This window comes from Lutjanus erythropterus, chromosome 3 (assembly GCF_056507025.1).
Source record: "Lutjanus erythropterus isolate fLutEry1 chromosome 3, fLutEry1.hap2, whole genome shotgun sequence".
NCBI classification, from domain to species: Eukaryota; Metazoa; Chordata; class Actinopteri; order Lutjaniformes; family Lutjanidae; genus Lutjanus; species Lutjanus erythropterus.
The window spans coordinates 30,707,571-30,731,581 of record NC_139319.1 but is presented as its reverse complement, the minus strand read 5'-3'; the positions used below and the strand labels follow the sequence as shown (position 1 = coordinate 30,731,581).

General features: G+C 39.9%; 2 protein-coding genes across 2 annotated transcripts; both read right to left on the bottom strand.

Moving 5' to 3' along the window:
• Positions 1-301: 301 nt before the first annotated feature.
• LOC146330266 (E3 ubiquitin/ISG15 ligase TRIM25-like) lies at positions 302-7,371 on the bottom strand. Its single transcript, XM_084715795.1, has 9 exons — positions 6,691-7,371; positions 5,205-5,300; positions 4,792-5,025; positions 3,992-4,160; positions 3,179-3,359; positions 1,830-1,921; positions 1,360-1,492; positions 960-1,021; positions 302-873 (listed from the first exon to the last, which is right to left on the bottom strand). Exons 1-9 carry the CDS (start codon positions 7,288-7,290, stop codon positions 338-340), a joined length of 2,103 nt encoding a protein of 700 aa, XP_084571921.1. The 5' UTR covers positions 7,291-7,371; the 3' UTR covers positions 302-337.
• Positions 7,372-13,381: 6,010 nt separating this feature from the next.
• On the bottom strand, positions 13,382-22,787 carry LOC146330265 (E3 ubiquitin/ISG15 ligase TRIM25-like). The gene is made up of 12 exons (XM_084714479.1): positions 22,626-22,787; positions 21,708-22,326; positions 20,973-21,068; positions 20,537-20,770; positions 18,720-18,888; positions 18,612-18,638; positions 18,211-18,261; positions 17,559-17,779; positions 16,526-16,706; positions 15,899-16,042; positions 14,907-14,966; positions 13,382-14,816 (listed from the first exon to the last, which is right to left on the bottom strand). Exons 2-12 carry the CDS (start codon positions 22,305-22,307, stop codon positions 14,284-14,286), a joined length of 2,316 nt encoding a protein of 771 aa, XP_084570605.1. The 5' UTR covers positions 22,308-22,326; positions 22,626-22,787; the 3' UTR covers positions 13,382-14,283.
• Between the last annotated feature and the right edge of the window lie 1,224 nt (positions 22,788-24,011).

Here is a 24,011-nt window from a genome sequence, read left to right as displayed (position 1 = left end):
TGAGACCCATGAAAATAAATGAACCATGAGCTAAACATAATCTTTATGCACAGACACACCCAATACGTTAATGTTGGTACTGAGAGGGAACCAGTGTCAAAACAGTACCAATAGTTGGACACACAGTCCTTTTCACGTTCCGCTAGATTATACATGCAGTGACCTACTGCACCTTTAAATACTGACATGTCGGCAAAAAAAAAAAAAAAAAAAAAAAAAAGGTCTGTGCCTTAAGGGTATTGGCAGAAATGCCTCACAGAAAACTTTTGACTTAACCCCCAGTTAACCAACTGATTCATCATTTCTGAACCTTGAACATCTTATCAGTTAGGTCACTCTAACTTGCCTGCAACTTGCACAAAGTAACGGAGGGGCCCCTTGAGCCAATCCAGAAAGCTGGATACACAGCTTCAGCAAAGGGGAACACAAAGGAGTGGAAGGGATATGCCCTGTCTGCCACTTTATAGAACGTAGCAGTGCCCTCCTCACAATCCAGCAGCACACCCACACGCTTTGTATTGGGATTGACCAGCACGGTCTCACTGCTGTTATACCAAGCTGACAGCTTGACATTAACCCACTCGACACACCAGGACTGGGCGTTGCGGCCCAGTCGACTGGTGGGACCTTTCCGGTCAATGCTGTTGCAAGCCAAACCTATGCCAATGAAGTTGTTGCTGCTCAGTCGGACTTCCCAATAATGGCGCCCCCTACAGAAACCCTTGGTGGTGAGAACTTGGGAGCAGACAGTGAAGCGTTTAGGGCAGTCGGGGTAGTCTGTGTGCTCCTCTGATCCAGAGGCCTTAGTGAAGCCCTCACCAAGTTTGATGCATTTGTGGGCCGTCTTTGGATCCAACTTGAGTACCGTGGCATCTGGTGGTGACAAAAAAAAAGGAACATTCACATAACCACAGTGGTACCTTATGAAGGGGAGATACCTCCTACACTCAAACACTTACATTTCAGTAGTTCGCTTCTTTTTTCAGCAGATGTTATGTCTGGGGGAATGTCTGAAGTCTCTACAACAAGAGACAAAAAAAGTTGTTTAGTCATCAGGTTCACATCAAAAAAAGTAGTATAAACCCTTTTATGCAGAATCTGATAAATTGTCTGAAGGGACATCATTTGAGTGAGCTTTGGTTGAGGCTGAAGACTACAAGTTTGACCATGAAGAAAATCTGTTTGTGTGGAGAGAAAGACGTGAGCTTGCAATTACTCTGTAGCCTACTCTACATCTCTGCATGCAGCTTAAGACTCCAGGCCACATCAGTCTAAATTAGCATAATACACCCCAATGTCCAACTGAACTGTCAGCAGTCGAGTCAGTGGAGTACTGTTTTTAATGGATGGTGTCTAGCTGGTTTCTCTTTGAATTTAGCTGCAGGGGTACGACCTCTGGGTCTGTCTTTTCCAAACAGGTTTCCCATTGAACGGGCTTGATTGTTATTTCCCATATTGGCCTCAGTGGACTGCGGATCTTTTTTGCTAAATTCTTAAGAAAAAAAAAATAAGATCTGTTAAGTTATGTGACAACTGCAATCAACATGTATTAATTAAATGGTAGAGGCAATGACACATTACGTAAGTCTTCTCTCACTGATAAAAATGGTATCAAGGAGGTCTTAGTATAATGCAGTTTAACAGCACCAAAACTACAGCCTCTAAAGTGACCATTAAGTGACTCAACACATTTCAAAAACTGAACATTATAACCTTTATGAAAGATGTATCACATTTAAATGCAGTACTGTCAGCTAGCTGTACCAATTAAGCTGACAACTGAGTGTTACGTCATGTATTAGTCTATCATAGAATGGTAACTGTCTTACTTTGAGGTTTCTTCTCTGGGCTTGCTCTGGGTTGAACATCTGGATTCATGGGCCTGGGGCAAATGGGATGTGCTGGAGCCTTTTGCGGCTCTGAAATGGCAGAAGCAAAAAAAGGCATTTGATTCTTGAACTGTTGATTATCAGATCCCTGGTTATTTTCTAGGCCTTAATCCTGAGGCAGAAACTGCTCTTTCATGTGAACATGCCAGATAACGTCATTACAGTACCCTTTTCATTCCCATGACTTTAAACTGCTACCCCAAATCCTGCTCCACCGCATAACACAGCATCAATTTCAATCAAGGAGCATTTTAAAATCATTCTGATTGGATTTCTGTCTCCAATGTCTACATGAGCATTTATTTCTATGACATAACTGGACATGTCTGTGACCTCTAAATGTGACTACATCAGCATCTTTCAAATTATTACAGTGGCCAAATTTTAGTAGAAAACCCAAAGGTGCTGTAGTCTCTGTGTTGCTGACAGCCCATCGTTTCATCTCAGTGTCCCAGGGTCACGTCGCTGTCTGTTAAGGGACAGTTCACCTCAAAAAAACAAACATATTTTTCCACTGCGTGTAGTGCCATTTATCCATCTAGAATTTTTTTGGTGCAAGTTGCAGAGATATCAGCTGTCAGGATTTCTGCTTTCTCTCCAAAATAACGGCACAGATCCTGTGGTGCTCAAAGCATCAAAAAGTACATTTGAAAAATTCAAAATCAGTGTCCCTCTTCTAAAAATCATGACCTGGTTGCTCAAGATAATCCACAGACCTTGTTGTGAGCAGTTTCAAATGCATTTTGTTTTGGTGCTTTGAGCAGCACAGGACTTACGCCATTTAGTCCAATTTTAAGGAACAGAAGACAGACATCTCTATGGCTGATATCTCTGCAACTCACACCAAAAAAATGTAGATGGATAAACAGCGCTACAGGCCAGGGTAAAAGTGTGTATTTTCGATTTTGGAGTGAACTGTCCCTTTAAGCTGCCTTCAGATAAGAAATCTGCTTTTGGTTTTGTCTGCCTGGCTAAGCTAACATACATGCATGCATATGTCTCATTTGGCTATGTCTCATACAAAATGTTATTTCAATGGTTTCACTTTGAAAGGTCAGCAGCAACTGAGAACAAAGTTGAAATGATTTGAATACTGATCTGCACACTCAAAGGCAATTTCGAGCACTAGGGGAGCACTTCTGTCTAGTTGGGTGTCACCTCTCTGCTCATAGAAAACAGAGACCGCACCGCGTGGTTTTAACATTAATCATTACACCCCCGTTTTCAATGTCTTAATCATACTGTCATGATCAATATGAATATTGGATGTTAAAATCTTATTTGTTTTTTGTCCTGGCATATATGGGGGTTCCTTATAACAGCCTGGTGCCTGGCCTTCTGCATACTGGGATGTATTCCAGCCTCCATGAGGCCCTACATAAACAGGTATAGGAACTGGCTGGAAGTATGACTGGATGGGGGGACAATCTGAACTGTGTGACCTGGACTGTCCTCTCTGCTCTTGAGGATCTGGTTGTTCTGAAACCAAGAAGGTGATATGAGAAAACATTTTGTACATTTTAAGTGTTTTATTACATTGTGAATTTGACAAAATACTTGTTCAATTGTTTTAAAATTATTCCCCTATCAAAGTATGTGTGCTTGACAGATGTATGAAGGTATTTTATCAAATCTACAGAGATTCAGTTTGCACACCACACATACATACTGACATAAACTACTGCAAAAAGCCCTTTTTTGTAATACACATGGGCAGATATTTAATTACAGGTACAAGTTCCATTGTATTGAGATTTTCTGCTACAATAATACCTTCACAGAGATGAACATACCAGATTGCAGCTGAGATCCACTATTTCCTGAGACAGGATATGCTTTTTCATTTGTGAATTGTAAATGGAACACATTTATAGACCATGTTACAATTTGCCTCTCAGCCAGCCAGCCAGCCACACACACACACACACGGCAGCAAGCTGCAATGAAGACACAATGCTTACACAAAGGAAACAAATTTAAACACTTTGTCCATCACCACAAAACACAGCACCAAGAAAGTTTTCAGATTTCATTTCCAGTATTTTCCAATAATACATCTCTACATGTGAAATCTTCTACTAAAAACGTACCTGCACACTCACCTGGTTTAAGTTTGAGTAGTCTGGCCTGAACAGGCTGTTTAAAGATCTCTGTCAGATGCTCCTTCAGGGCAGCAGCAAAGGTCTGTGTAGCCGTCACCTTCTTGGAGTCCAGGCTGATTTGGGGGGTGTAAGGGTCAAACTTTGCAGACCCAGGCAAGTCAAATGAAGCCTGGAGGTGAAGACAATATTGATGGAACAATGTTTTAATCAAACCAGTCAAATTAAAGCAATGTTATCCTCTATAGTAAGCCAAATAACTAAAACTAAAAATTAAATATTGCTGAATGCTGTAAGAAAAAAGTTGTCAGATTGCAGTGTGATGACTGAACCACAGTGTCAAGAATTTCACACTACAAAGACTAACTGATCTGACTAAAAGCTTCATGTAAGCTTCAGGTGAACTTTGGGGTTAATTTTTGTACAGAACGAGGACTGTGGATTTCAGCACTGAAATCACTCCAGAAATGGATCTTTTCACAGCCAGTATGAAGAGGAGGAACGACCATGAGTATTTTGAGATAGACATTATACAATGCAAACCTATCCAGATTAATATCCTTCACTCCAGTTTAATGTCAAGGTACCATGGCTGGAATTTCAAGGCAGGCAACGATGTCCATGTCTGCAGTGAAATTCCAGGCCTGCAAGGAACTGTGTGTGTGTGTGTGTGTGTGTGTGTGTGTACAAATACTAATGTTTTACCAACCACGCTGTATAGCTTTACATTTCATTCTCTCCATACATTCAAGTAAATTATTCAAATTTATAGATTCTGCGTGGACTCACCACAGCGGTCTCACCTGTAGGAAGGCCAGGGTTTGGGACTGACTCAGCAGATTGTGGATATCGTCTTTAGCTTTGCTCATATTATCAATGTTCTCAGTGAACTTCTTCATGAGACCCTTGAGTCTGGTCTGACCCTTCTCCAGCTCTCGCTCCACAGCATTCAGAGCATCACACTCCTCTTGGGCCAACATATCCCGTATCTGCTGATACTCGGCTGCCAAAGCTTGGCTCCTGTTGACTGCTGAGTCCTGGGGGAGGATCATGAGAGGATCCATGAAGAGATCAGCAGGTAACAAGACAGGTGCACAGTTTAGACAAAATAACAGAAATACGTTACAACACAAAAACTCAAGCTGCTTCTTTCAAGGCACTATTATTCCCTTTCATGTGATCAACAGAGTAAATAAAATAAAATGCAGAGCATTACCTTTAGCTTGTCCTGCATGTCTCTCATTTGGTAAACAACAGTCTCATTCTCCCTCATCTTCTGGTCCAGCAAACCCAACTTTCCTCTCAGGTCAGACTACAAACAGAAATATGATACATTTTAAGATGATATGATTTAGTGAATTCAGACAGGGGGACACAGTTCGCAGAGAGTCATGGTCAGTTTTGCACAGAGCCCTTGCACAGTGCTTACATTAGGCTCAATCCTGGTTTTTCAGTTTCAGAACAGGGCTCACTTTTAAAAAGGACTAGGTGATCATATTCAGTTATCAAGCCAGTCAAGCCTCGCACCACTACAGGTCAAGATATCTGTGCCAAATCCAAAGAGATTAAAGTCTCAGTGGAAAATAGATCATTTACTAGTTGTTATCGTTAGAGGTATGCAAGATTTTTTCTTGGGTGACTAGTGTTATGATACTAGGGTTGGGCAATTGGACAACTATATCGTCCATCGACGATGGGCTGAATCCATTGCGATTGCTTTTTTTGCCCAATTTTTAGTGCGCCATTTGTCGTTTTATTCTCCTAATGTAATAGTCTGCACCCCACTCTCATCCAGTAGCGCAGGACACACTCACTCAGCTGACAGAGTGAGCTGAGCTGGGTGAGGAGTGAGAGGAAAACAGCCTGCAGAGTCAGACTCTTTAAACTCTTTCCATGCGGTAAAGTGAGGATTTATTTTGACCAAACCAGAGTTGGTGATTGTTGGAAGAGTGGACAGACTAACAAAGACTGTTTTGTTGAGTTTTACAAGTTTTTCTGTCGAGCTTAAATGAAGTGCGTTTTCTGAGGCGCTAACGGGCCAATTAAGCTCGTATTAGTTCGGTAAAAGAGAGAAACTTGAATTCAGAAGGTGAACGGTTGTATTTCTCCATTTAAAGTGGAAACTAAGTGTAAAAATATGTCATTTCTAAACACTTTGTGAGTTTTTGTCTGCTGGACGTAGTGAACGTATGCAGCATGCGTAACATAGTGAATTCACTGCTTGCGCACATCTCCCAGATGAGACTGGAGAGGATGGGAAAAGGTGGGAGGGGGAACGATGATATCTTCAATCACCGATGGATGGATGCTGTTGCAAGATCCACATAACATACAAAATACATTTACAATGAAATCTGAACCATTTCAATTTCATTTCATATACATGAGAGCAAATAGCTAATCAATTGGGTTAAATGTTTATATATAGACCAGTACCTATTATTCTGCAAGTACTTCCAAAACTATAAACCATGATTTGACCAACAGGACATTTATGTGACAACATTACTTCAGTAATGCAGACACTTTCTTATTCAGGGGCATTATGTTCACTAGGGGTACTGCTATGCAACACTTTGAAAACTTTGAAAAATTTTAATAGTGGACCATTTTTAAGAAAGTACGGAAAAAATACAGAAATTTCAGTATACTGTATAACATGGCAACCTGACTCTTAAACTTCTCCTGTGACCAACACTCACCTCTTTCAGGTTCCTCTGCTCATCAGGAGACATGAAGGAGCAGCCTTTGTGGTCTTGTTGGAGGCAGATGCTGCAGATTGCTCGGCCGTGTTGGCTGCAGAAGAACTCAATCAGCTTGTGGTGGTCCGGGCAGATGTGCTCCGACAGGTCGCCTATAGGCTCCCTCAGCTGGTGGAGACGAAAAATTGGATTTTCCCGGTGAGGCCGCAGGTGGTCCACACAGAAAGAGGCTATGCAGGTGAGGCAGGTCTGGGACGCTTCTGCCTCCATACATGTATCACAGCGTATGACATCCTGTGTCACGGCTGCGCTCTCCTCAACTATGATCTGGATGTCCTCACTCTTGCTTGGCTTCAAGATGAAGGTCTCCACAACACTGCTGAGGACCGTGTTTTTCTTCAGTTCCGGTTTGGTGGCGAAGAAGGTCCGACACTGAGGACAGCTGCAGGAGTCCTTCCAGGTGGCGAGGAGACAGTCCTGGCAGAAGTTGTGTCCGCAGGGGGTGGTCACCGGACAGTCAAAGAGACTCAGACAGATGCTGCAGGTCAGCTCATCCTCCAGACTCATCAGAGAAAACTGAATCTCATCTATTCCAGCCATGATGAAACGTCAGATGAGGCTGTGAGGAAGACACAAAACTTAACTTTCTGGAAAAAACAAGTGAAAATGCCAATCCACCTCTGGTGCTGAAATACAGTTGATGAGAAGAATCCTAGAAATATTATCATCATTTCATATCCTGACAGAGTATGTCACTACAGCCCCATAAAACTCTACTAATAACAATAATTCAATCCCAATTCTATGATCATTAGAAAGCTTAGACTGGTACTATTCAAACAACCATAAACCACTTTTTGTCTTGACAAAATGAAAAGCTCTGATGTGGTGTTGCTGGTCAGCATATTTCCCTACAGTGGACAAATTAAAGAAAAAAAAACTACATGAAGTGTCTTAGTATGGTGTTGAGCCACCATGTGCTGCCAGAACAGCACCACTGCACCTTGGGATTGATTCTACATGTCTTTGTAAGTCTACTGGATAGTCAGAACACATTTCATGCAAAATATTTCCCCTTATTTGTGTTTTGATGACGGTGGTGGACAATTCTGTCTGACACACTGTCTGTTCAATTCAATTCAGCAGGCTTTATCGGCATGAATTTTCACGTGTTGCTAAAGCACAATTACAACAACAGAGACAATTAACAATACTAATGTAAACAGCAGAAATTCATATAAGACAATAAAACAGAAGAATGACGAAAGATATAACATAAGTAACTGAGTTATTATTCAATTAAATCAAGTACAACAATCTAGCACAGCTACATATACTATATCATGGTTGTTGTATCCTTGACTGCAGTTAAGCCAGCCTCCACTTGTTTTGTGGTGCACATACTGATAAGTGAGCATAAAGGACTGATTTCAAAATTGAAGTATCCTTCTTTTGGGTGTGATCTCACACCTATTCAATCGGTCAGTGTGTCTGTCAGTGTGTTAATGAATCAATTAATAAATTATTTAATCAATTCATCTATTAATTATTTACAGTTATCATACAGTTTAAGCTGAAGTAGCAAGCTGTAAATAATTTGAGTGACTGCACATAAATGTCATCTTCCTTACAACTAAGTGATATCCACATCTTGTGGAAACCTGTTAAATGTTTTGACAGCACAAAATTAACAAGCTGAACTGCACTTGTTTATTGTAAACGTATACAATGATGCTGACCTGAATTTATGTAATTTAAACGTTCTTTTCTTTAACCTTCTGATTTTCTTTGGTATACCCAGATATTTAGTGGTATGACACTGCTGGCTATGCTGACCATTTTTTTTTCTTTTTTTCTAAGCCCCAAAACACCCAAATGTACAAAACAGAGCTAAAAGTGTTAAACTAAGGAACAAACCCACATATTGTTTGTAAGATACCATTTCACATTAAATTCAAAATGAATTTACCTTTTCATTCTTTTGAATAAAAGGTATTGTTACCATTCTCACAGAAGGCCAGTGTATGTGGCGGGGGGTGTTTTGGGTGGATGAGGGGTGAAATGGTCAGTTTATTTTCTTAATCTAATGGTGTGCAGAGTGACAGAAGCTGTTTGACAACGCAGCTGCATAGTACACAATCACTGTGCTGAAGGACGAGCGAGAGGAAAACAGCCAATACAGACAGACTATTTTCAAATACAATGCAGTGAGTTAAAGATTTATTTCCACCAAATCCAAAGGGGTGATTGTTCTAACAGTGGAAAGACTGGACAGGTCAGTTTTGGTGAGTTTTATTTTATTTCTGTCTGTCAAGTTAAAATGATTTTTTTTTTCATGTTTTTTTTACAGACTGAACTGTTTTCCCTGCAGGAGCACAGCAACCACTAATCTAACAACAGGAACAAACAAACAAATGGAGATGGTGGTGGTACAGGCTGAATATCGTTAGCACTGGTTGGAGTTAGCATCTCTAATAATGACTGTGTATCTCAAAATATTGATAATCTTAGTCAGAATAATTGGCTTGGTTCTCAAAACATCTTTCTCAAAGTATTTGAGAACCGAGCCAATTATTCTGAGGTACTAACTCTTTATTTTGAGATAAGTCATTATCTTGACAGACTATACAGGCCACAGAGCATGATGTTAGTTGTTTAACTGTGCAATGCTGTGCATTTCTGTGGAGGCATCTGCATGTGTCATTTTTCGCCACTCATATATTCAAGTTTTTCCTTGAATTTGGCACCCATCTGTAACTTGAAATGAAATTATGAGTCACTGTTTAAACTGCAGTCAATAAATACAGTCAGTGATGCAGCTTTCACCATCCACATTCGCCCTATTTCCTACAGTATACACCTCCATAAAACCGCATCTCTATGAATACAAGTTCCCCTCAAACTACACGAAGCAAAGCCGAGGACTTAACAGGATAATGACTGCAGGCCTGCATTGAGCTAACACAGCCACCATACTAGCTTACACACACTCACTCACAAACTATGCAAAACTACAAAAAGTCGTCGTAATGTCACTCAACATCGACCACAAATAAAAAACGAAACATTTACAAACCTCGTGGCCTTCTCACGTGCCAAACAACTCAATGCTTCGGCGTCCTCCTTTGGCAGAAAACACCTGGTCCGTGTTGGTCTCCTGCCGCCATTACTCTTTCAAATTAAAAGCACCATCTTTTATAATGTAACTAGCAGGGTAAAATTAGCAATGCTTTAAAAAAAAATATACTTAAGAATAATTTTTGGTTACTTACCCTTCTTGCAATTTTATTACGGAAGAAAAAAAGAATAATCCATTGGACACATACTAACAAGAACTTTTACCTGCACTTGCCTTGTGCTGACTCCAGATCTGTAATAAATTCAGGCAGTAACTATGTTGTTGCTGACTAGATAGGTCACCATGATCTACTGATAAAGCCAGTGGTTTAATGTAATTAAAGACATTTACTCAAATCTGTGTTATCTGTCTAGATCAGTGGTTCTTAAGTTTCTTCAGCATGGCCCCTTTTCACAAGGCGAAAACGATCATGACCCCTCATCTCACTTTTTAAAAAATCAATAAACAACAATAATCAGGGAAGCAATTCAAAATGCATTTTTTGAATTTTAGTTAAATAAAACTCTTATTTGTGTATTCAACTTTATTTCACGCTATACTTCTCCTCTGGTCATCCACGTCCCCCTGCAATGGCTCTACGCCCCCCAGTTTGGGAACCAGTGGTCCAGATCATTGTGTTGGTAGAATTTACGGGAACAACTTTATTTGTTGCTCCTACATGCTGCTCACAACAAGGTCTGTGGATTATCATGAACAACCAGGTCATGATTTCTGAATAGAGTCAACGGTTTTGAATCTTTCAAATGTTTTTTTTCTGTTTTGGTTTTTTGGTGCTTTGAGGTCCATTATATTGGAGAGAATGCCGCAAATTCAGCAACTCACACCAAAACAATCGAGATGAATAAACTGCACTTCAGGCAAGAGGCAAATATGTATTTTTGATTTTGGGGTCAACTGTCCCTTTATGTTTTGCTCTAAATCAAACTACCCAACAGTTTATACAGGTATAGCTGAAAGAATCTTTGTGCTTCTTGACCCAGAGATAGGGATTGATATCAATCATCAATCAATCATGTCATTTGTAGTTCAGACACCAAAAGAGGGATTTATCCAGAATGTTGGACAACCCCTTAAACCCGTGGCTTCTTAAAAGAAAAAAGATTTTCTGAGAGAGAAAAATGTATTTTTTATTAATAACAGTTATAAGACCATTTGGAATGTGTGCAAATCTTTTTAAGACAATCACATAGATACGTTCATATTTTATCCATGTTTTTTTTTTTGACAGCACACAGTTAAAGTAAATCTCAAAGTTCTAGGACCCTTCATGAACTACAATGAACTACATGTCAGTTGAAGATCAGCACAAACAACAAAAACAACAACATGAACTATAAGCTGCTGTAGTCAGCAGTTGATCTAAGATACATTTTACAAGCCAAAGAAGCTCAAAGAAACAAAATCAAATGTTGCATGACATAAACATTATCATTCACTCATTTTGCTAAGCACAGACACACCCATGTTATTTAAGGTTGGTACTTGAACCAGTGTCAACACAATATCAGTACTTGGACACTCATTATGGTGCAGGAATGCTCTCAGTAGTTTCACAAATATATGTGTCCCAAAGAGGGCTGGGTATTGTTTAAAAATTTATGATACCAGTACCCTTAAAGTAATACCAATACCAATGGAATACTTGTTGACACCTTTTTCAAAGGTTGTTTATGGAACTCGCTTGGGATGATTGGGCGCAAGCAAAACCATATAAATAGTCTTTTTTTTCTAGATCTGGTTACAAAACAAAAAGGAATTAATGCATCATTTGACTGGACCTACTTGGTACTGGGTTATTTCAATGGGTACATTACAGGTATTGAGTGCCAATACCCAGCCCTAGTCCCAAACCATAATTCTCCATTGTGATGATAAGCAATGGCAAATAGTGAAAAAGCAGATCTCTCTGTACAGGTTCAGACTTTACATGCAGTGACGTACTGCACCTTTGAATATCGGCATGTCACCTAAAAATCAAAGTCTGTACATTAAGTGTATTGGCAGAAATGCCTCACAGAGATCTTTTCACTTAACCTCTACCAGCTTATCAGTTAACTCACTCTGGATATGTTCTGAAGCCCTTAAAGCTGGGGTAGGCAGTTTATTTTTGGTGTTACTCGGTAAAAGTTCCATTATAACCTTTAAACATAAGGTAGTTCAAGTGGTCTGAGAGAAAACTAGACTTCTTCTCCTCCTCTTGGCTATTTTCAGGCTTTCGAAAATCTAGCCTGTGACGGGGGAGACCGGGAGACTTTGGCCAATCACACATTATTAAGATAGTTGATTATTTAGTCTCACTCAATAAAGGCGTTTTCATACTACGTACGATTGATTCGTGATGATTGATTCATTGATGATCTGGAAATGAGACTCAACAATCAACCTGGTTTGAGCCACCAATCCAAAGTGTTGGTAATTTGACGACCTGGGAAGGAGACTCCAAAATCAACTTTCTTTCTCCGGAACTGCCTACCCCAGCCGTAAACACAGTGAGGTTGGTCCTTAGGCTACCTTTGTCAGAAAGAGCAAAGAGCTAACCTCACTGTCAATGTACTGTATATTGTGAAGAGAGATTTTTTTTCTGTTTGACACCCATACAGTTTTAGCATCTGCAAGGTGAGCATGGTAAGTCTGATGAAAGCAATCAGTTGGCAAACTGACCAACCACTGATGTATTCCAGTGGTGCCGCATCAGGGAACAAGCCACTGGAACTAATGTCACCAGTGTGCTACAACACATCTTACAGGCTGGAGCAAACTTTGTACCAAACCACAAATAATTTACCCCTATTAAACCTTACATCTCACTAAATACCTACCACCTTACAAAAAGCCAACAAAGCATTCTGATGGCTTGCTGGTTTAATATGTCCACCATAGATATAAAACAGTATAGCTTTGTATTTCTATGGGGCATACCATGCAGGTATAACATCCCTGTTTCAAATCCAGCCAAGGACCATTGCTGCATGTCACTCCTCTCTTTCTACCCCAAATACCACCAATAAAAGCAAAATCCCATTAAAAAAAATCAAAAGAAAATAAGAGACTGTCAGAATTTGATGAGAACAGAGTCTATATGACTTCTGTTCTCATCAGCAGAACTAGTCAAAGAGTTGAGGAAGTGACCATATAGGGCTGGGTGACGTATGATAATATTGACTTATTTTGATTAAGAAAAAACTGCATTATATGAAAATGAGATGCTTCAGTGTATTGTATGTAAAGTAGATTGCTTGTGTAGCTTGAACTGCCAATCACATCACTGAAACAGATATATATTTAGCAAATGGCACATGCTAGGCAATCTGCTAGGAACATACAACCTATTTTAATGCAGTTGGTTAACTAAACACACTACATGCTACTGTTTTGGTATCAAAAGTAGGATAGAAAAGATGGAATATGTGAGCACTTATTCAGAGGAATTCATTTTTTTCTGTTTATAGTCTGAAGACATCATGACAGATGTTGATACTGACTAACATGGATTTTTTTTTTATTTTTTATTTTGCCCATATTGCCCAGCCCTGCCCCACTCCACACTTCACAACCTTTCTACAGAGTCTTATAAATAACAAAGACACACTAGCACACACATGCTGTACAGTAAGTGTACAGTGTATGTTATATGTGTTCTGTTATAACCATAGAAAAGGAGGAACTAGATCAAATCTCTGACAATTAGACCAACATAAGGACACCAAACTAGCACTTCTCCCAGCTCCATTGCACCAAGGTAGCTGGGTGAAAGTGACTGATGAGCTTTTCAGTTATATCATGGTACAGCACTCTCTTGTCATTAAGTGATTGGGACACGTAAGTGTGTCACAATCACTTTGGATGCAGATTACAGACTTGAAAACACAAGGTATATTGGTTTTCTTCTGTTCTGAGAGGCCATTGTTATTTTTGTGGTTATATAACCACTAATAAGCATAGTCAACGACAACAGCTACGGACATTAGCTTGATCCCCATTTCAGTTCTAATGCTGCAAGCTGTCTTTGTACTAATATTCTCAGGCCGGGGCAGAATAAAACCACTGCCATCTATTCATCAATTTCTTGATATAAAGCAGACCCAATAGATGTACATATTAGTAAGGACAAATAGTTGGGATAATCATTGTTTCATTGGACCCATGCCAAACAGCAAAAAATGCCATTGAGTTGCAACTGTACAGACATTGTTTTCCACTTTGAATGAACACTTTTACTAGCTAACAGAACTGTTAGCTGGGGGGTATAACTGGTCAGAATCTTGATGTGAAAAGTCTTTTATCTAATGTTGGGTATGTTAAGTAATATAAATGCAAGCTTACAAGCAAGCATTCAAGACTGGCTTTCTAAATACAAACAGCAGTTTTCTTTTCCATTAATAACAATAGTTAGAATAACAGGCTAACTGTATACATGTGTATACCTCTCTATGCTATTTATGTGCATTTGTGCCTCATCCCTGCAACTTGCACAAAGTAACGGAGGAGCCACTTGAGAAAATCCAGAAAGCTGGATACACAGCTTCAGCAAAGGGGAACACAAAGGAGTGGAAGGGATATGCCCTGTCTGCCACGTTATAGAACGTAGCAGTGCCCTCCTCACAATCCAGCAGCACACCCACACGCTTTGCATTGGGATTGACCAGCACGGTCTCACTGCTGTTATACCAAGCTGACAGCTTGACATTAAACCACTCGACACACCAAGACTGGGCGTTGCGGCCCAGACGACTGGTGGGACCTTTGCGATCAATGCTGTTGTAAGCCAAGCCTATGCCAATGAAGTTGTTGCTGCTCAGTCGGACTTCCCAGTAATGGCGCCCCCTAGAGAAACCCTTGGAGGCGAGCACCTGGGAGCAGACAGTGAAACGCTCAGGGCAGTCGGGGTAGTCTGTGTGCTCCTCTGATACAGACGCCTTCGTGAAGCCCTCAGTCAGCGTGATGCGTTTGTGGGCCGTCTTTGGATCCAATGTGAGTACCGTGGCATCTGGTAGGGACAGAAAGAAAAACAACGCTCACATAACAAACATGGTTGCTAATATCATGGGGAAGATACCTGCTGCACCCATACACTCACATTTCAGAAGCTCACTTCTTTTTTCAGCAGATGTTATGTCTGGGGGAATGTCTTGAGTTTCTACAACAGGAGATTAAAAAAGTCATTTGTCGTCAGGCTCAAGTATAACAAAACAAAAACAAAACAAAAGGCAACCACAGATTTTTCACATCAAAGTATGTTTACAGGTGTTGGGGAATGCTTGCACATGTGGAAAAAGTCACATAAAGCCTAGTTGGCTTTTGTGTCAGTCATGGAGGCTGAGCTCTGTCGCTGTCTGTACTCACTGGCTGTGTTCACTGTTTCATTGGAACCTCCCCATTAAATGGCTAGCAGAGTGCTATTTGATTATTTGATTCAGAATATTCACATATTTCCTGAAGAAAACAAAACAAAACAGGAAGCTTGTCCCAGATATTGATTAGCATTTACCATAGTCAATAGCACTGAATGGTCATTACATCTTGCAGCTAGCAGAGTCTGTGACCAGGAGCTCCCAGTGAACATGACTGGACTGTGACAGAACTCAGCCTATGGACTGGCAGAGGCCAGTTTGACAAAAGGGAATGACCACTAGCTGCACAGCTAACCGCGCTAACAAGCTAACGGCAGCCACAGTCAGGAGCGGTTAGCCGTTACGTTGGAAACAAATAGTCATCTGTGCATCAGAAAACTCTATAAATCACTTAAATATTATATTTCTGTGTCGCCAAACTGGTCTCATAATATTTTTATGACATCTTATAGAAAAATCCAAACTGTACCCATATAGTTGAGGTCAAGAAAACTGTTCAGGACTGTAGAAGAAGCTTAATAACTCTTAATAAGAGTTTAATGACTAGTCCAACTTGCACAACTGTACTTGAGGTAAAAGAATTCATGTCAATGTAAAAACCAACCACATATGACAGTTTTATATAATGTTAACGCATAAAGCTTAAGTTTAATAATAAGACCTGATATGACATGTCTGTCTTAACAAAGACATTTCAAACAATGTCAACTTTGTCTACCTGGTTTCTCTTTGGATTCAGCTGCAGGAGATAGGCCTTTGGGTTTGTCTTTCTCACCACATGCCAACAGGTTTTCCACTGAACGGGCTTGATTTTTATTTCCCATTTTGCCTTCAGTGGACTGGGGAGCTTTTTTGGGTTGTTCTAAAGAAAAAAATATATACATTTGTTTTATAACCACTGTGAAAATGAAGAGCTCTTAAGCAGTTATGGTTTGTGACAGGTAACTGCAATCTATATGCATTAATTGAATGGTAGACACAGTAACACATACGCTCGTCCCTCGAGTCACCCCTCATCAATGGGGTGGACAAAATATTATACACACATTATGCATACATAATGTGGCGACGCCTGCAAGCTAGTTCAGGCAGACAACTCGAGCTGCATTGCAATCACACGTGACATACCTCATTCTAGATAGTACATACCAAATGTACCCTTCCAATCTGGCGGTTAGGGTTAAAATGGCCATTACAATGAATCAACATATATCTCAAAAACTATGAAAACTATAACCTTCATGGAAGACTTTTTTGCATTTAAACACATTAGTTTCAGCTAAATGTAATAGCAACTCTGTGTCAAGCCATCTATTAGTCTATTAGAAAAGGGACATTTTCTTACTTTGAGGTTTCTTCTTTGGGCCTGCATTGGGTTGAGAACCTGGACTGAGGGCAAAGGGGCCTACGGGCTGCAGCTGAGCCAGGTCTGAAATGAAAACAGGCAAAAGAAAAGGCATTTCATTCTTGAACTGTCTGTTGTCAAACGAGTATGTGTTATTAAATGCTTGCCCGTTTTTTTCAATGTATTATAAACCATATGTTTTAGACAGACGACCACACCAGATTCATGGTGTGTTTCATAGCTCAAAGTCATAAATCCTGAAAGAACATGCCAGATAGGGTAACTCATTATTCAAAGGTACGCTTTTCTTCTTTTGTTCAAGGTCAGGGGTCCGGATTATTTGGCGATAACAAAATAACATTTAATCAACTCATGTATAACTTTAAAGCAACATTCAAGTTCAACACAGTCAGGACAGTCAAAACACATTTGTGTCTAGAGGGAGAAAAGGTGATAGCAGATTCTCCAGTGTCAAGTTAACGCATGAACTACAACATGTAACACTCTTTCTAGCAGTTATTGTTACCATAACAACAATGTTAATGATTCATCTGGGGACAGGACCACTGTGACTGATGTCCAGCTACACTGTATATTCAATGTTACAAACAAAATTTATTTCAAAATAGAAAACATGACATTTCATAATATATTGTATTCAGAGCAGGAGGTTTGGAGCTGTGGTTTGGGTCCACGCTTACCCTTCGGTCTACATCCAGACCTTGGTCCGGACTTTGAGAAGCCCTGCGATTGACAACTTTAAGCAGTCACCCCAGTACTGCACCGTTATACAACGGAGCACCAATCTGAGGAGTATTTTAAAATTATGTTGATTTAGTTTCTGTTTCTACCAAATTCCATGTGTGGCCACTCAACAGTTGCAAAAATGCAAATGATCATTTCTGCAACGAAACTGGAAATGTGCCTTATGAATGTGCCTGCATACGCATGTTTCTAATTATTCTGAAGTTTCAGTAGAAAAGTTGGTGTAGTTGGTGTAGTTGGTATGTGTTGCTGTCAGCCCATTGTCTCATTTCAGTGTCCCACGGTCACACTTGCATGTCCTCTGACTGGTCGTAAATGGAGGAACCCTATGAGAGCCCGGTGACCTACCCTGTGCAAACTGGAATGGACTCCTGCCTCCATGTGGCATATAAAGAGATGCAGCAACTGTCTGTAAAAACGGCGGCAAGGGTTGACGACCTGGACTGTGAGACCTGGGATTTTTTTTCTGCTTTTGAGGTTCTTGTAGTTCTGAGACAGAGATGGTGAAATAAGAATTCATTATAATAGCATTATGATAATGATTATGATTATAATTGTGATCATGATTATGATTGTGATTGTGATTATGATTATAATTGTGATTGTGATTATGATTATGACTAATCACACAGTGAAGGGCTGTGTGTTACAAAATGATCCGTCTTTTTTTTCCACCCCTCAAATCACATTTGTGCTTGAGAGATGTCAACTTCACAGATTCAGCAGGCAAACCACATGCTCATACTGACAAGCAAAAAAACTCAATTTTTTTATTTTTTTTCTGTGACTTCAAAGCTCCTGCATGTGCAGATACAAGAATGAATGTTTGGCATACATGTGGGAAAATATTTTATATTTAGGTATGTTCTACTGTATTTATATTTTCTGCCACAATAATATCTCCACAGAGATGAACATACCAGATTTCAGCTGAGATCCACTACCTCTTGAGTCAGGATCTGCTTTGTCATCTGTGAATGGCAAATGAACTGCATTTATACAGCACTTAACAATTTGCCTCTCATTCAGTCAATGCTGCAACCAGCGCCACCAACTGGAGCAATTTTGGGTCTCAGTGCTCAAGGACACTTCCACACGTGACAGAAAGAGATGGAGATCAAACCACCAACCCTGCATTTAGTAGATAACCTGCCCCACACACTGAACCATAGTCATTCCTGAAGATCCCGGGTTAATTACACAAAGGAAAGAATTTCATCTGCTCAGAATTTCCAACAGTTAGCACGCCACCACAAAACACTGATCAAGAAAGTAAACATTTGGTTTCATTTCCAATATTTTGTCTATGATATCAACTCACCAGATGCACTGATGACGGTGTTAAGTTCTGCAAAAAATTTGATATGATAGGCTTTCATAATATATCACCACATGCCAAATTTCCCTCTAAAAATTCCTGCACACTCACCTGGCTTAAGTTTGGTTAGTCTGGCTTCAACGGGCTGTTTAAAGAGCTCTGTCAGATGCTCCTTCAGGGCAGCAGCAAAGGCCTGTGTAGCTGTCACCTTCTTGGAGTCTAGGTTGATGCGAGGGCAGTAAGGTTCAAAGTCCGTGGCTGGGGGCAGGGCAAACGAAGCCTGTGAGGAGAGGAACATAATGTTGTTTTCTTTAATGGAACAAGGTTTTATTCAAACCAGTCAAGAAGAAAAACTATGCTATTTGTGATCAATATGAGTCATTTAAATGTAATAGGAGTTTTGTAAAATTAAAGTTTGCAGTGTGATGGTTGAAGCACAGCACACATCCAAATAAACTTGCATGAACAACACTGGGCTTAATCCTGTGTTCCCTGTCAGTCAGTTGTGTGGTCATGTGTGAACCTGAAGTCAGAGGTTACATGAGGTCAGTCCTGAAAATGGTGCCTTATTTATTATAAGGTTTTAAGATCACATTTAATCCTCAGTGGGGGGGTACATTTTTCTACAACACTGAAAAAAGAGCAGTTTGCTATTGATTGGGCACGCTGTACTCTGTGCTCGCCATATACAGAATACTTACACTTATTTGAAATGCAGACAGAGGCGGTAATTAAAGGATTATGCTGATGTTTCTGAAGTTTTTAGCTATTTAGCAAGAATTACATGAGAGTTCTGCAACCAGAACCAAACAGGCCAACAGGACCTGATCCTGGAAGATTTGAAGAATTTGAAGATTAGGAAATGAGCCTGATAAAGAAATCAGACTTGGGTCTAATTAAAAACACTATAATAGTATATGAAACTGACGGTATTCCTTGTGTCTGACTGTAGGCTGTTTCAAAGGATATATTCACATACTTTTTTCAAATATGTTAACCCTAGCTATTGACAATATCCTAAATAATAACTGTCCTGAAAATGAAAAATCTCTCACAAAACACAACTGAGAAATGGATCTTAATTGTTCATATGATAACGCTGAATGGAACAAGCTTTTGGAAGAAGGCCAAACGTTATTAACTTCAGCCAAGCATAGACTAATCCAATTCAGCATCTTGCACAGAACATACTATAAACTTGTTAACCTGCACACATTTAACAATACCATATCACCTTTGTGCCAGAAATCTAAATTTACAAATGCATATCTTTTACATATGATCTGGCACTGCCCAGTGATTGCAGAATTTTGGAAATGCATTATTAAAACCACCTCAGACATTAAACAAAATACTAATCCACTGGATCCCAAAGTCGTAGATCCTGTACAATGTCAGCAAAAGGCCCACAACATTTAGGAAGATTTGGGGAACCTTCATAGATGCCTTACCTCATCTCAAATGTGATGGCTGACATTCACCTGCTGTTTTACTTGCAACTGAACTTAATTTTATTTTATATCCAAATATATTTCTATATTTACCAAATATAGAACCAAATCAAATTCAGGGGGTTTTGGGGGTGGAGGGTTGTTCGTCTTTTTGCGTTATCATCATTTTTTTTATTTAACATAGTTAAAAAATGTTAAATACTGAACAGTTGCATGCTATCTGTGTCTTTACTAATAAATAAATCATTATAAAAAAATATCTTAAACCCTTTGCTTAGTTTCCGTTCCCTTTATTTACAGGCATTTGGCAGAGTCACTACATGCCTTTGCCAGGTATGCCATATATTGTAATTTTCAAAATAAGATGGACTACTTGGAAGTACCACCAGTTTACAAGTAAATTGTATTCTACGTGTTCTAGGAGAGTTTTTATGAAAAACTTTGTGGTACCGAGTGGACTGATTACAGCGGTCTCACCTGCAGGAAGGCCAGAGTTCTGGACTGACTCAGCAGATTGTGGATATCGTCTTTAGCTTTGCTTATATTATCAATGTTCTCAGTGAACTTCTTCATGAGACCCTTGAGTTTGGTCTGACCATTCTCCAGCTCGCGCTCCACGGCATTCAGAGCATCACGCTCCTCTCGGGCCAACATATCCCGTATCTGCTGATACTCGGCTGCCAAAGCTTTGCTCCTGTTGACTGCTGAGTCCTGGGGGAGGATCATGAGAGGATCCATGAACAGATCAGCAGGTAGACAAAATAACAGAAATAACTTACACTATAAAAAAAACTTGTTACGGATTACAAATGAACAGGAATTGTTAATTTATTTCCTGATTCAAGCTTCTCTTCAAGGCACATTTTCCCCACTGATGTGAATAATACAGTAAAAGTCAATTGCAGAGAGTTACCTTCAGCTTGTCCTGCATGTCTCTCATTTGAGAAATCACATTTTCATTCTTTGTCATCTTCTTGTCCAGCAAACCCAATTTGCTTCTCAGGTCAGACTACAAACAGAGAAATATGATACATTCAGTTAATTCAGACAGAGACACATACAGTTCACACGGAGTCATGGTCCATTTTACATAAAGCCCTGTTTCACAATTAGAGATTACTGGATTAAGTGCCAACTTTGGACTTAGTCCAAGTCCAAAAGGTGGATATGTCAAAACATGGGCAAATTACACCTAAACTAGTTAGTGCTACCGGCAAGCAAGTTTAAAGCTGGGGCAGGCAGTTTATTTTTAGCATCACTGGGCTAAAGTTCCATAATAATTAAAGTGGTCTGAGTGAAAAGTAGACATTTCAGGCTCTGTCTTCAGGCTTTAGAAAATCTTGCCCATGATATGAGGGCTTGGGTTAACCTAGGTCTGCTCCCAATTTAAGATTTTCTTAGTAGCAGTCAGTTCAAGCCATTAGTCAACTAGTTGTCGCATAGTTATGATAGTGTAATTATTTAATAATAGATTTTGGGGAATAAAGTGAGCAGCCTGGAAATAAACAGAAATAACTAACTGTAAGACTGTTAATTGGTGAGTCGCATTCCTAAAAAAATTCAGGACCTGGGAATGAGACTCAACAATTAATCTTTCTCCGACATCGTTTACTTCACCTTACACAGGTGAACAGTGACCAACACTCACCTCTTTCAGGTTCCTCTGCTCGTCAGGAGACATGAAGGAGCAGCCTTTGTGGACTTGTTGGAGGCAGATGCTGCAGATTGCTCGGCCATGTTGGCTGCAGAAGAACTCCATCAGCTTGTGGTGGTCCGGGCAGATGCGCTCCAACAGGTCGCCTACAGGCTCACTCAGCTGGTGGAGACGAAAAATTGGATTTTCCCGGTGAGGCCGCAGGTGCTCCTCACAGAAAGATGCCATGCAGGTGAGGCAGGTCTGGGACGCCTCTGTCTCCATACATGTATCACAGCGTATGACATCCTTTTTCTTCCCGGGTTTGCTCTCCTTTATGGTCACGCTGGCTTCACCCTTGTTTGACCTCAGGCTGAAGGTCTCCACTACGGTGGTGAGGACCGTGTTTTTCTTCAGTTCCGGTTTGGTGGCGAAGAAGGTCCGACACTGAGGACAGCTGTAGGAGTCCCTCCAGGTGGCGAGGAGACAGGCCTGGCAGAAGTTGTGTCCACAGGGGGTGGTCACCGGACAGTCAAAGAGACTCAGACAGATGCTGCAGGTCAGCTCATCCTCCAAACTCATCAGAGAAAACTGACTCTCCTCTATTTCCGCCATGATGAAACGTCAGATGAGGCTGCGAGGGAGAAACGAAACTTAACTTGTGAAGCGCAGAAAGCGAAAGTAAGGAGTTGCTCGTTTCTCTAAATTAACATATATTGTCAATTTCGACTGTTTTCTTTTAGTTTGACGTACTTTGTTATCAAAATAGTGCTGTTCAATAATGTTAAATGCATCCTAAGACGAGGTTTGAACATTCATCGCGTTTGATATATTCAGCGGAGATCTACATTCATATTGACATTACAGTCATATAAAACAAGAACAGAAAGTAACAGAAGCTTTCATGTATTTAGACTAAATGTTGCACAATACCTTGAGTCCTCGAGTACACGGTAATAACTGAGTCCACCTCGATAACGCTTTACTTCAGCTTCACACAAATGTCCGAAGGCTGACAGCAGGGTTCAATATTAAATGAGACGAGTCACACCACACCTCTCTCTCTCTCTCTCTCTCTCTCTCTCTCTCTCTCTCTCTCTCCCTCTCTCTCTCTCTCTCTCAATATCAAATGAGACGAGTTATACCACACCACCTCTCTCTCTCTCTCTCTGTCTCTCTGTCTCTCTCTCTCTCTCTCTCTCTCTCTCAATATCAAATGAGACGAGTTATACCACCTCTCTCTCTGTCTGTCTGTCTCTCTCTCTCTCTCTCCCAATATTTATTGAGACGAGTCACACCACACCCCTCTCTCTCTCTCTCTCTCTCTCTCAATATCAAATGAGACGAGTTATACCACCTCTCTCTGTCTGTCTGTCTGTCTGTCTCTCTCTCTCTCTCTCTCTCTCTCTCTCTCTCATCATTAATCATTAATATTTGCTTTGAAAAGCGCCCAGATGAAGATATGTTCACTCAAAATAATTGTGGTACTTAAGTGTGGCATTGCATAAGTACATCTAAAAGTGGCAGTAAAAAGCAGCATTCTTTTGTTTTCAACTCAGCAAACATTTTTGAATACATGTCTTTTTTCATTGAACATAAGTCCATCCCCAAAAATGCGGCAGGGCAATTATCTCTCCGTCATCTGGTTTGAACACATCGACTGACGTCAACTGTCAATTATGTATGATAACCTAATCAGTTGAATAGGCAAGTGAAAAGAAATCAATAATACAAAAACAAACACGACATTTTTGATGACTAAAAGCAGGAATTATAACCTACATAACTGATTTGATAAGAATATTTACACAAGTTATTCATTATCTACTGCTATAACATTTAATTTTCTGGACAAAAAGGACAGGATTTGGAACAACTGCCATCTGCGACCCCTCTAGATCCGCCCCTCCTTTCTTCTTCTTACACACAGTTTAAGCCACACCAGACAAAGATAATTAAAATGCTCAGGTGAAATAACAGTCTCTATAGAAAGTAATGTATGAAAGCCCATTTCTGTCCACAAAAAAAGAATAAAAATATGAGATACTAAGAAAACCATGAACTTTACTCAAACTCAGTAACTCATACATTATTTTTTCTATTACATTTACAGACACTCTCTGTTAAACCATTCAATAGTGTTTATTGTAACACAGGTTATGATTATTATTTTTATTTTTATTTATTATTATTTTCCAGATAACATCCAGTAATTCCCTACAGAAGAGTATTAGGGTCAGGCAACAAGTAGAGGATGAAGATTTTATTTTTATTTTGCATTTTGAGAATAAAGTCAAAAAGTTGAGAATTAAGTTGAAG